At 38.7% G+C, this 13656-nt stretch overlaps 2 protein-coding genes across 3 annotated transcripts; one reads left to right on the top strand and one right to left on the bottom strand.

Annotated features, from left to right (window-relative positions):
• Positions 1-13: 13 nt before the first annotated feature.
• zfand6 (zinc finger, AN1-type domain 6) lies at positions 14-5498 on the bottom strand. 2 transcript variants are annotated; one of them, XM_018692823.2, is made up of 7 exons: positions 5393-5498; positions 2993-3150; positions 2703-2820; positions 2484-2566; positions 954-1124; positions 697-801; positions 14-572 (listed from the first exon to the last, which is right to left on the bottom strand). In XM_018692823.2, the coding sequence occupies exons 2-7, from the start codon at positions 3141-3143 to the stop codon at positions 424-426; spliced, it is 777 nt and encodes a 258-aa protein (XP_018548339.1). In that variant the 5' UTR covers positions 3144-3150; positions 5393-5498; the 3' UTR covers positions 14-423. The 2 variants fall into 2 exon arrangements, with proteins under 2 accessions (XP_018548339.1, XP_018548337.1); XM_018692821.2 differs by lacking the exon at positions 5393-5498 and adding an exon at positions 4759-4918.
• A 963-nt stretch (positions 5499-6461) lies between these two features.
• On the top strand, positions 6462-11268 carry mthfs (5,10-methenyltetrahydrofolate synthetase (5-formyltetrahydrofolate cyclo-ligase)). Its single transcript, XM_051076206.1, has 3 exons — positions 6462-6837; positions 7688-7952; positions 10661-11268. The coding sequence occupies exons 1-3, from the start codon at positions 6727-6729 to the stop codon at positions 10885-10887; spliced, it is 603 nt and encodes a 200-aa protein (XP_050932163.1). The 5' UTR covers positions 6462-6726; the 3' UTR covers positions 10888-11268.
• Positions 11269-13656: the final 2388 nt, after the last annotated feature.

The raw sequence follows: 13656 nt of genomic DNA, 5'->3' as shown, positions 1-13656 counted from the left end.
TCAAACCGAACAATTTCTATACACAACTGATACTTTTTTATTAAAAATCAACATAGTGTACAAATATACACCACAACAACTCTTAACCCATAAATGAACTATATTCTCCTAATATAACCTCATACATGACATATTCACACACATATAATCCTCGTATTGAAAGACAGATTATTGATGACATGAAAGCAAAGTTTTGGTCATAAAGTGACACTACAGACAAAGAAGTGAGGAAAATTAAGATGCACAGCCCTTTAAAAGCCCCAACAGTAATTTCTCTGATCTCAAATTCATTTGTGAAATATTGAAGAATTCACAAACCTATATAAACTAAACCTAGTATTAATGTGGGTTGATTTGAAAATAACAACTAATCATGAGGCTGGGAACACAAGTTTCCAGTTTTATTTTCTGCTCTGGTTAGTTTTAGATCTTCTGGATCTTCTCTCTGACAATGACTGGGTTTTCTCTCCTGATCCTCTCTGCACCATCGGCTTTATAGTCAAAGGTGCAGTTATGAACGTCTGAATATCGGTGCATGCTGCAGAATACATTTCCACATCTGCAGTCAAAGCCTGTAACAGAAAGTGTTTGCATTAAGGATAAGGGACACTACCTTGAACCAGTCTGGAACGACTTTTTAAAATATTTCATGTAACAAAAATGTTGTGTCAGTTCTCTCTGTGGACTGTGTCGCACCTGTCAGACCAACTTTCTTGCGGCAGGTGAAGCAGCGGTTCTTCTTGGCTTTGGACTTCCCCTCTGCCTCTGCAGGTGTGTCCACTGATACTTCACAGCCCGATGCTGAGAGAGAAACACAGCAGTCACATCATTACACTGCTACAGACAGGCAACCAACCATTTTCTTATCAAATCCAAAACATGGTGACTTCTCATTTCCAGAGTAGGAAGTTAGCTGGACTCTGAGCCACTCCATCAGCCTGATCATCACTCACCTCTCTTCACATCTATATTTTCCTCAGGATCCTCCAGCTTCCTCTTCTTGCCTTTATGGGAGCACTTTCTCACAGAGGTACTATTGCTCAGCTCTGTCCCTGAGCTACCTGCTGAACACTGACCTTCCTGTACGCTGCCTACAGCTGCAGCTCTGTCTGACATGCCTGAACCTATGGGGACGGGTTAACGACACAAACACAGAGAGCAACAGCTCACACACCCACCAGATGTCACTGTTCTCCTGTGGTAAACGTTTCACCATCAGAGACTTGTGTATGTTTTTCACACATCTGCCTCATATATTTGGTTACACACAGAGGTGGAAGTACTGGGTAAAAAAAAATGAAAGTGCTAGGGTCACAAAAAGGCTTAGGTGTGCATATCCTTTTCCTATTACCATAGTCCACTAAATCTCAGCTCCAGCTTCCATCAGCCTTTGTTTGGTGAGCAGTGATCGTTGTATTAGCAGTAAGCCTGGCACACACTAAAAGATTTTAAAAATCTGAACAGATTTAGAAAATGTAAGAGACCACACACATGACGACAAATAATGACAGATTTCACTGTTTTGTTCTTATAGTGTGTGATGTGCAACAAGAAGACCAACACAGCACACCACACACTAACAGATTCACCACCAACAACCAGAGTCTGGACTCTCAGAACTCTAAATCTCGCACGGTCAAACGCAACTTTAGAGTAAACAAACATGGCGGATGACGATGTCACTTGTTTGTTACGCCTCCATCCTCAGTCAGCTTGCTTCCTGATTGGCTATCGTTACGTTCCACGTGACAATCCACAGAGCACGTGTTCAGCTTTCCTCTGTGTTCCCTCCACACAACAGGATTTCTGATCGTAAAAATTGAACATGTTTAATATTTATCGAGGCGGCTCTGATCATCTTTAGAACCATAAGATAATCAGGTCTTTGCGGACTTTGATCGGGAGAGGAGCTGCTTTTCGGTCTGATTAGGAGTGAAGGTCATCTGAATTTCTTTTTATAAAAGAGATCTGATGTATCAACAGGAGCAGGTTGGTCCCTTTGCCTCCTTTAATTTAGCAGCAGCTTAATGTGAGAGGTTCAGTTCAGCTGAGCTCAGGTTAGTTTATCATTAATTAACTGTGGATGGCGACTGATGTGCAGCTGATGTAAGAGGCAAACAAACAACGCAAGACTAAAATAGTGAAACCCCAGAAGGACAAAGGTATGTTTGCATGGTGGCATTAAAATACAACCATGTAAACTTCACATCATCTAATACTGGGTCTCATTAAGTCATTAGTTGATGGAATAAACGGTGTTAAACACTGTTTTGTCTGCATCTGACATGCATGCATCTGAGCAGGGAAGTCCTTCAGGTCACACTGGCCCACGTGAAAGATTTTCACTAGCACAGCAATACTGGAAATGCTGAATAATTGATGATCTAAAAGTGTTCAGGGAAAAATCTAGCAAATATTGATGTGATGTTTGTAAAAAAAAAAAACCCTCCTGACTGATCCTCTACACTCCCCACAAACCATACTGTGTAAACAGTCGGCTGTCAGACTGGTCTTAGCTCCTGAGGTACTCTCTCCTGTTGAGGTTGCTGAGGCTGTTGTTGGCCCACTAAAAAAAACACACACACAGACAGGGAACAAAATAATTAGTACAAATAGATTAGAATATGTAATGCTTACACAGGGATATTGAACAATCTGTTGTGGAGAGTTAGTTTGACAGTGTGTGTGTGAGGCAGCAGTACCTGCAGTGTCCAGGCTCTGTGTGAGCGGAGGATATGGCTGCTGGTGAAGTGACTGTCGTACTGTCACAACACTGTTTTAGAAGAGACTCTCCAATGCTGCTGTCAGCAGGAGATGAACCTGAAATGTTAAAAGAATATTTCACATTAAACTCACCCACTGAGCCCGTTTACAGTCTGCATGTTCTTCAGAAGCCCATACAGGATATCCTGAGGGTGTGCTGGTGTACAGACAGGCTTTGTAAGTTGTTAACCAGTATACAGGGCTTTATTTATTTAGTTTTTTCTCCAACCTGGTGGGCCAATGCATCCATTGCTGTTGTGTCTCTGGAGGAAGTCTTTGTAGCACACTGAACACATGCCATCATTCCTGGGGCTGCCATAGAAACCACAGCCGGTGGAACAAAGCAGAGGAGTCTGGCTCTGGTTTGTCTCCTGGGCCATGTCCCTCCTGTGGGGAGAGAGAGGTTGAGGTGTGCAGGTTAAAAAAAAAAAAAGTTAAAAGACATCACGCCACTGAGGAAGGAGAAAGTAACAAGTTTGATCAGCAAAACTGGATTAGAGAGTAAACCATCAGAGATTAGGATTTCAGAGTTAGGGATGGGATTTATCACGTCTTATTAGGTTTAAACATTTAAGGATATTAACGGACCTGCTCTGTAAAGGCCTCTAGACTCTAACCAAACATTAGCTGCCTATTTTCATAACTTGATAGTTTCCAGTATTCAATGCTACAGACACAATAGGGCCTGTTAAAAGTACTTCTAGCAAAGTCCTTCTAGGTAAGTCTCACCACTCAGGAGCTGTCTTAGCAACACCCTCAAGCAGTTATTTTGGGAGAGACCAGGCTTCTATCTAAACGAGTAACGAGAGAGCAATAACATCAAACCACCAACTAAATCTGATTTTAAAAATGCTTTAAAAGTTTGGTGACTTTGCCCCAGAATAAGTTTTAAAATGCTCTCGATATGCCTCCTGGTTTGGCTGACAACTGGCTGTTTGGGAGAGGGACACGTGTCAAACAACTGCCATCTCTGTCATTACAGACTATTCTAATCTGGACTCTTCAAGTCATTTATCTCCTGCCTTATAATGTCCCTGGTTATATTCATCAGTTGCGTAGACTCCATATATCCTTAGCATGAGTCAAATGTTATCGTGCTGCCTAAGACAGTGGTGATCATGCAGACGTCAGAGAGACTGTGACAAAGTTCTCCAACACGATATGTTGATTCTCTTTCCTTTTTTCAGTCTTAGTTCAATTATAAAAACTATTCATGACATTACTTTTGAAAGCATCCTCACTTTACATCATTTCTTCACATGTTCTTTAAGCTTAAGGTTTAACTACTCACACTTTTTTCTTTAACCTTGGCTTCTTTTTCTTTTCTTTTTAAAAAAACAAAAATATTAACATTGTTGTATTCTGACTTTTTTCCAGTGCACTATGGTCTAAACTCACCCTCTCTGAGTCTCTAACATGTCCTGACAAAAACACCCACAAGTTATGAATCAGACTAAACCAAATCCAACGGCAGAGTCCAACTAGTCCTCTAATAATGACAAAATAAACAACAGCAAATCACAGTCATGGTGAACTGTCCTCAACTTGATTTTCACTCGACCAGGAGTATTTTAATATGAAATATTGCAGATTTTAATGGCACTTGACTAAATACAGAGCAGATTGTGTGCCTAATGACCTCTGAAAGTTTCCTGACCTTATCTGAATTCATAACAAGGTGAACCTCCACTCACAAAGTAACTAAACAGCAGCAACTAGAAATGTGTCCCAGTTTCGAAATAATCTTGCAGCAACAGTTATTATGTGTCAGTTTTCATAAAGATAAAGAGAAACGATAAAAGCTGGCATTACAACAGACTCAGGAACAGTTAAATACCCTGGTAGTAACACGGTAAACCTCTCACGTTTGCTTCAACTGCGCCCTTTTTCTCCTAATAAAAACTTCAGTACATCGAGTACACTCAGCCCTGAAGCAACAGCTGGGAAAACATTTTTAAAGTTTTTAGTTCTAATGAAACTTCTTTTTTGACCGACCTCAGTATTTGTCCCAAAACACCTCTCGGCACCTCTTTTTCCTCGTTTCTCCACAGGGAACATCCGACATTATTTACATCAATCCTCAGTACTATAACACACAGCTAGCCGCGATTAGCTGGCTGTTATTCAGGCCACGCCTACACCCGCTGCGCTCATTGGTTAGGGGAAACGTCAATCAGAAAGTGGTCAGGGAAGTCCTAACTGGCATCTGAAAATAAGACGCACTGTTAAATAAACAGCTGATACTCGTAAATTGTGACTTCTATATACTTGTACAGTCTGCCAGGGAGAAAAAAAAAGTTTCAATTAACAAAGCAATGCCATAAAACTACGAGTTAACCGTCTATAAGAGTTATTACCAAGCAATAAAAATGCGCGTTTTCCCCACTCTGTTGCCTTCCGAACAGTCGCGCCAAACTTCATTTTTAAAAAATGGGTAATTACTGTTGAATACATGAGGGAGTTCGGCATTACATTATCTTATTTAAAAAACACTCATCTTCACTGTCACAATAGCCTGGCATCAGTTGCTCTGTCACTGAACAGAGTTTGGTTTAATAGCAAATGTTCAAGTATTCAAAACAAGTTTGTTCCAAATGAAGCTGAAGAGTTTAATCAAAACAGACCTTACCCTTTTGTCCAAACAGTCCTTTCAGAAACCTTCAAAATTGGCAGGTTACTTGACTCCACTTGGTCAGAAGAAGCATAGCAATATCTTCTAACACCATAACAAGAAAACCTGTTGCTCTTTGAATTGTTTCCAAGGATGTCTCAAAAGTTCTAAATGATCAGCATAATAATGTTTTTACTGTAATACAATGGCAAAACATGCTGCATGCTGTCACCTCTTTTGTTCAGCTGCATTTGTCATTTTGTATTTCTTACATTGTGTAAGACAGTGATTTTTTAAATTAACACAAGTGAAAATACTGTTAAGAATATTTGTCTAGGTGTTCAAGACTGAAGTTGCTTTACTAAACTGGTGGGGGGTTTGTTTATTCATTTATTTATTTATTTATTTTGTTTGTTTTTTCTGTGTTATCGCCCAAAACAGACTATTAATGACTGCAATAGCATTATTAGCGTGATCCAACCTCGGCTGAGCACATGGTGCAGAACAAGAACTGGTAAATTTCTTTTACCTGGATGTGTCCCACGTATGGAAGATACTGATTATCAGAAGGTAATGTAAGATTATTTTCGTTGAGATTTTATAGGGGCTGCATTTATTCCTATGGTTATATACAGAATTCAGAAAGTTCTCATATGGGTAGCCTAAATTTCAGATTCAGATAGGAAATCAGTTTTGTTGAATGGCCCCCAGTTTATTATGAGATTAGTAAAAGTACATGATGTGACATCTATTAGTGTACTTACACTTTCATCCAGGATAAAACAAATCATTTTATGACCATTTAACAGAAATCATAGCCACTGGCACTTGTCAAAGCCTCATGGGAATTATAGTTATTATTGCTGACAAAATGCATGTTTCTTTATCTGTTAAAAACAATTTTATCAACTAGGATGGTAAACTCAATTTAATTTAGAATATGACTGAAAAAATCGGTTCAGAGACACAAAATGCTGTGGATACGCGGCGTTTATGGCGTTTTTTAAAATTACAGATTGTTCCTTTAAAAACGTATACACTGAACTTCCGGTGCACAGCTAACGTCACAAACATGCGGCGCCGTATTATTGCCACATGACTGTTTACTGTAAGTCCTGAGCATGGATGTATTGATGGAGTTGGGGTGAAAGTTTTTGCTCGGTCTGCACCATGTGTTCTTATTTGTTAATGTTTAACTTCTCGAAAGTTGCATGAAGCAAAACGTTGTGTCGAAACCGTTTCTTCCACAGCAGCAGTACTGCTCACAGCCAACACGTATTCAGATTACACTTCACACATTTCTTAAATTATCTTTCTTTTACTTCGATTAATTCAAAGATAGCAGAGCAGGAATGGCTGCCCTGAGAGCAGCAAAACAAGCTCTGAGGACAGAGATAAAGCGACGGGTTGCAGCGCTGAGTGACGGCGAGAAACAACGACAGTCCCTGGTCGTTTCACAGAAGGTAACATGTTAAAATAAATGAATGTGACCTGGTACGTCTATAGGAATTCATAGGTTCAGTTTTTCCGTTTGGCTTACATCTGCAATAACATGAAGCACTTATCTAGGTAAAATGTTGCTTTCCTTCGGTCCAATAAAAACACATGACATCGTGGAAGTAAACAAAAACAGTTACAGAAAAATAAAGTGATTCTGGTGTTTATAAACCACGCCGAATTCATTGGTTAGTTCAGCTACACCTACCGAAGTTTTCAAATTAGGTCGAAGTCGTTACGTAGCAGCTGATGATCAGATGAACTCTTAAATTGTCATATTTTTTAATCCAGTCTGGCTTGGTAACGTCAGACTTGATCACAACATGACAAAACATCATGTGACGTCATTGCAAGAAAGGCGCAGGTGTAACAAATTAGCATTAACAATGACTCACCTATATGCAGCATTTAATCATTTAGTTACACAATAAAAGCGACTTGTATTCATGACAATAGTTTTCACGTACCTGCAACCAAATTCTGTGTAGCATAAATATAGTTCTGTTACCTAGAAGTTATTTGGTCCTACATAAAAAACTGAGTACCACAAATCTTGCTATATAGCTTCGAATCAGACATTTAAATGGAGGCTAGCAGTATTAAATATTTGATTTTCTATCGACTGATTATTCAACTAATCATTTCAGTACAAGTATAATGCTTTTACTGAGAAAAAAAATATAATATTGTTCGCAGACAAGAATGATACTTTATTTGTGAATCAATCATTGAGGATTAGAATTGATTTCTATGTGAATGTAATTTATTCAGTGATAATGTCACCGATTCTTTATATATTATTATTTTTTCTTTTAGCTGTTTAAACACCCAAAGTATGTGTCCTCTGAGCGGATCGCAGTGTTTCTCAGCATGGATGATGAAGTACGCACCAAGGAAATCATCAAACACGTGTTTAAACTGGGAAAAAGCTGCTTCATCCCCAGATATAAGAGCAACAGCAGTCATATGGACATGTTGAAGCTGAACAGTCTGCAGGACATAGAGACACTGCCTCTGACGTCCTGGAACATCAGACAGCCTGCTGAGGACGACAACAGCAGAGAGGAGGCGCTGGCCACAGGTAAGCATGTACACAAACAGTCATGTCAACAGACATGTTTTAACCTCTGGTCTCTCAGTCAACAATCAACCGAGGCATGGGGTGTTTTTCCTGATTGCTGTAACACTCAGCAATCACTTGAAATACTTTTTTGGGGACCATGTATGCTCACAGCAAATTGGTTTTATAGCCTGATGTCTCTCGGTGTTGGCTCCTTTTCTAGTGTTGTGCAAGTTCATGCCTAACAAGAGCTAGCACAAAGTGCAGTTCACACAGTTTAAAGTGAACTAGTTCACATTCATAGTTCCCAATTTTGAATTTTGGACAAATAATAATTTAAAAATGTAGTTCATGATCATTTCTCTGTTTGATGAGGGGAAAAAATGAATTGAAATTATTTTAACACAACAAAACGTCAAACAAGCAAAGGGATCTGAATACTTTCTGAATTCCATTGAAGATGTAAAATCATAGACAGAAAAAAGCTTAAAGTAAATCAAGCTCCACAACCGCAATCAATGCCCTCAGGCATCTGTCATTGAATGTAAACTCACTGTAATAAATCTTGGTGTTATATTTGATTCCGTTTTAAAATTTGATAAATAAATCAACTCAGTTGTCACTGCACTGCGTGGACAGGCAGGTTAAATCTCAGATCTGCTACGTTATCACTGTTCTCCAGTCCAAGCCCCCAGTTAAAAACCATAAAGGTGATTGAGCATTTTCAGTTGTTGGCCTTGAATTGTGGAATAGTTTGCCACCAACAATTAGATCCTCCCCTTCATTGATATGTTTAAAATCAGTCTAAAGATCCATCTTTTTACTGTAGCCTTGTCATGATGAAGCCATGCCTTACCACACTCTATACTATACTCCATACACTTTTATTAATTTTTGTATTTATTTGATTAATAATCAAATAATCTCTCTGTAATGTTCATGTTCTTGTGAATAAATTGACTTGTTGCTGAGCCAGACTCAAATACCACATTCACCAGCAGATGGAGCTGTTGTTCCTCTAAAGAGGTTTACCCTCAGTCATCAAGGAAATAACTGTGCATGGTTACTCATGCATACAGTATCTTCATCTGACCAAAAAAATCTGCATTTTTGCCAGTCAAGCCACTGACCTTTATCCCTATATATTTAATTTCTTTTGGCTGAATCCAGATATTTCCCACGACCCAGAATAATGTCATCAAATGTCTCGCCTTGACGGACCAAAGGTCAAAAAGCCTAAAGGTATTCAATTTACTATAATGTCAAGACAAAGAGAAACAGGAAATTCTCACATTTAAAAGGTTGGAAAAAGACTATGTTTGGATTCAGAAAATCAATCATCAATCAATTATCGAAATAGTTAACAGTTATTTCTGCATTGTAAAAACTAAAATAATGCTCTTGAAAAATCAGCTTTAGCAAGAGCACACCCCATACAGTCCCATCATGCACTTGCACAATATACAAGTTATGTATGTATTTATTAATATTTAAACCTTACAGTGATGTTTACCAGTAAGACATTCACATTGTGAGTAAACAGCTGAAAGCCTCTCACATGGATTAAATAATAAATGTTTTAGCAGTTTAGATTTATAGGCTAAATAACTTGACTCAGTGATATAATCCAGCTCTATCCAATTACATCTTTTTACAAAGCCAATATTAGCCCTGCGTCTTGCATGCATTGTGAAATGCTGCACACGCAGCAGTTATGTTGGAAACATTTGGGTGAATGCAGCTTGTTTGCGACTTCATGCTGAGTGGTTGGGAAATTAATGAATCTGCACAGGAGCTGTATAAGTGATCCAAGGAGGATTTATTACCGTGAAGGTCGTTGGTTGTGACAGACTCAAAAATCATTGATTCAAAGATGCTTTGTCTTTGTCACGATGATGTTGTGAAGACCTTGGTTTAAATGTGGAGAGAACATGCTGCTCTTTCTTTTGCATTCTGCTAAACTTCGGTCAAAAAATACATTTAGCCAAAATGTTATCTTTTAATAGGCTCATAGTGATTAATGAACATCTCCTCTGCCACTGATACTGTGTCCGTCTCTACCTCAGTGTTATTTCCTAGCAACTCCCAACAGGTTAGGACTCCTCTGGAGCTCTTGTAAATTTTGGCCAAGATACTTTCTAAGTTAAGAAAGGTGATTAAATGCTTCTACTTCTAATCTTAAAAGTAAGACCACATTTGCGTCACTTGCACAGCTCAAAATATACATCTAATATCTGATATAAACAAATACTATCTACTATAAGGAATGTGAGCATATCTATGTGGTCAGAGATGAGTTACTGGATGACAAAGATGCATCTGGGCTGAACAGATACTGTCATGTCAACTAAGCCAGCAGAGGAAACCCTTTCTATCTGCCAGTACACAAGTTTTACATCAGTACTGGGAAAATGGCTCAGTGGTGGGACGAGACTGCAGTTCAACAGCATCTGAGAATTATTATTATTAATAATCTCCAGCCATGATTTCAACCCTTGAATGGCAAATTTTTCATGCAGCTGGTGTGGCTAAAAAAAAAGTGTCTGACCTCAGTTTCACCATTGTTTCATCATGTAGTAGTCTGAGAAGAGTCGCACCACAGCTGCTGCAATGCTGTCTTCTGGCTGAATCCACAGTTTATAACACAATTTGTATTATTGGGAGATCAGAAACTTTAATGTCTTATGTTATTTTTTTCTTTTAATATCTACCATCTACTCACCCTCCAGGAGGTCTCGACCTGATCTTGATGCCAGGCCTGGGTTTTGACCAGTTGGGGAAGCGTTTGGGACGAGGCAAAGGTTTCTATGACACTTACCTGGAGCGCTGCATCAGACACCCCAAAGGAAAGCCCTACACCATCGCCTTGGCCTTCAAAGAGCAGCTGTGTCAGGAAATTCCTGTCGATGACAACGATGTGCTCATTGATGAAGTCCTGTATGAGAATGATGAGTAGACAGTCAATCACCAGTGCCGGTCCATGAACTCAAAACTTGAACTCAAAGCTATATTTACACAACAAACTCAGCTAAAGGTTTTATATTAATGTCATTAATTCAACTTGTGGTTTTCATACTATGACTTGTCAAAATATTGTTATAATAGCATCATACAGGTTAAAGTACTAATTCAATGGCTGTATTGATAACCTGCTAAAACCTGATGTTCTGTGCCAGTATTCTGCTCCTAATGTCATGCTGTTGTTTATATGGAGGTAAAAAAAAGAAAGGTTTTACTAACTGCTAAATACTTGAAACAAAGAATTCATTTGCAACAAACATTAACAGACAATTACATGAAAAGAAGTGCAAATAAAGCTTAACAGTTTTTTAATGTACATCTTAATGGCTAATGGTTCCTGATTGCTTCTAATATAAACATCCAATAATATGTTTTGCTGCAAAAGGACGTTGGTGACTATTGGGCATCATTGCCAGAGGAATATTGAAGCTATATGAAAGCTTAATCAGTTAAGCAGTGCCTGCAGATGCAACTGCCCATTTTGCCTTTTTAGACTCTCTCTCACCCTTACTCTTTCAAATATAGACAGTGAGAGAGTGACCCAGAGTTTTCTGTGTGTATGTGAGCTGCTATGCTTAAGCTAGTAACAAATCCAACAATCCATCCATCCATTATCTATATGGCTGATGTTTTAAGGGTCACGGGGGGGCATGGAGTCTATCCCAGCTGTCATTGGGCGAGAGGTGGGGTACACCCTGTACAGATCGCCAGTCCATCGCAGGGCCACAAACAAACAATTATAGTATTAAATATCTTTATCAAACAAACTTATTCATCATCACCAGCTCTTCAAGCCTTTAGTTGTTACTCTAGGCTAGGGCTCTCATTGAAAATTCAGTGTAGTGTGGCTGCCCCCCTAAAAATCAGTGAGTTGATGCATCCATTGAGAAGCTGACTCACAAAATGTCACTCATTACACTTTTCTTCAGCTGCCTCACAGCACAAACAGCAATGCAGGCTGTAAACTTTACAATCAAGTCTCATCTTAAAATGACGGTACCACAAAACTAACTGTGATGGAAGTAGAGATGGTGATGGAAACAAAGAGCCGAGCAACACCAGACACTGTGAAGCAGGACAGTGCAACCAATATTCTCAAATCTGGTGTCTGACCGACAGCACTGTCAGCAGCCCAGCAGGAGAGACACTCCACGGTGGGGTAGGATTTCATAACTGAGCTATGACCAAGACGCCAGCTTTTACTTTATCTGACTGTGTGGAAACTTTTATTCACAGAAAACATCAAAATCGTCACTAAGACTCCTGCCAGTGGATTTTCTGATTGATTCTGAAAAAAGGAACAAACAGTAAAATCTTCATACTTTACAGCAAAATCCGACTGATAAAATTCTGAGTGGGGTACAATCTTAACCTCCTAAGACTCTGTGTCCTCATACGGAGACATTACATTTTGGGTTTGCTGCACCTTATACTTCATTTTCGTAAACTCAGACCTGTTGTAGTGTTAACAAAATCACAATGCACTCAACAGTGTAAAAACAAAATGGCAGCAATCTCTGTCAACACACTCTACAGCCGAGCTCAAGATCAAAATATCAGAGGAACAACCATTCATATTTTATTTTTCAGTTTTATAGATGTTTATTCATCATTTCACTGAGAGACAAACAGAGTGAGAGCTGCTGTTCATAGCCTGTTAGTAAATGTTAGCAGAAATTCACACAGGCCAACAAGTGTGACTTACAGATTCCTAGTTTGGAGTATGGTAGAAGGAAAATTTCTAGAGTTACAAAATGTTGCACAATTTTAGATGTGTTGCATTGTTGGCAATTTTTGTTTTTGCACAGCCATGTTTAGGCAAGGAAATAGTTTCATTCACAGTTTTATACACCAATGACTTTATTTTGTTACACAGTAAAATAAACCCATTGTCCCCATATGCTGAATTCATTTTATTCAAAAACTACTTCCTGTTCAAACACATGATTTTGTTTTTATATTAATCAGGTCCTACTGATGCCAAAAAGCTAGGAGAAATTAAAAATGCATACACTATCAACACTTCTCAGGAGGATAACGTAAGTCCAAGTAGCTGTCACCTCTAATCTTGTTTCATTGACTGGACTCCAGATTTGCTAATGTCTAACTCCAGTTAGGTTTTGTTATTGTCAACAGCCTGGGGGTTCACAAACCTTTTCACTGATCGCAGCAAGGTTGCCATTATCTTACTGTAAATTTTACAGTATCTTGCTGTTGCTAAAATATACAGTTTACTACTGTTTTTGTAAAAACAGCCAAAAAACAAACTGTATTTTCTGCTTTTAAAGTAAAATACTGACAAAAGGATTAGCAGTTTATGACTGTTATTTGCACTTTACAAGATGTACTGTATATTTACAATTTTTTACTGTGAACTGCACTACATATACAATACATAATAATTGCACTGAGCACTGACAGCCTTGCCTCTTTGGAGCTCTGTTGGTTGCTTTGAAAACTCACATGAAATTGCTGATTGCCAGACATGTTTTGCAGCTGACAAAAGCTGCTAATTTGCAATCAACCCAGTATGTATCACCTGCACAGCTGCGTTTGTAGTTGTGATTTAGTTGCTTCAAAATTCAGAGCATATTAGGCAGGATTTATCTACATATTTTGTTTGTTTGTCGCTAAGGATGACTTATAGGTCAGAATCCCTCAAGATGCCAAGATGACATATAGGATATGTGGCTCCTACGATGGT

This window comes from Lates calcarifer, linkage group LG2, assembly GCF_001640805.2.
Source record: "Lates calcarifer isolate ASB-BC8 linkage group LG2, TLL_Latcal_v3, whole genome shotgun sequence".
Classification (NCBI taxonomy): domain Eukaryota; kingdom Metazoa; phylum Chordata; class Actinopteri; family Centropomidae; genus Lates; species Lates calcarifer.
Note: the sequence above shows the minus strand (reverse complement) of the source record. Positions and strands in the feature narration are given on the sequence as shown.

Excerpts from the sequence above, each read along its gene's own strand:
- zfand6 (XM_018692823.2), bottom strand. The coding sequence starts at position 3,143 with ATGGCCCAGGAGACAAACCAGAGCCAGACTCCTCTGCTTTGTTCCACC. Across the intron at positions 2,567-2,702 it reads ACAGAGCCTGGACACTGCAG|TGGGCCAACAACAGCCTCAG; the intron begins GTACTGCTGCCT and ends TGTTTTTTTTAG. Across the intron at positions 802-953 it reads AAATATAGATGTGAAGAGAG|CATCGGGCTGTGAAGTATCA; the intron begins GTGAGTGATGAT and ends TTTCTCTCTCAG.
- mthfs (XM_051076206.1), top strand. The coding sequence starts at position 6,727 with ATGGCTGCCCTGAGAGCAGCAAAACAAGCTCTGAGGACAGAGATAAAG. Across the intron at positions 6,838-7,687 it reads CCCTGGTCGTTTCACAGAAG|CTGTTTAAACACCCAAAGTA; the intron begins GTAACATGTTAA and ends TTTTTCTTTTAG. Across the intron at positions 7,953-10,660 it reads AGAGGAGGCGCTGGCCACAG|GAGGTCTCGACCTGATCTTG; the intron begins GTAAGCATGTAC and ends CTCACCCTCCAG.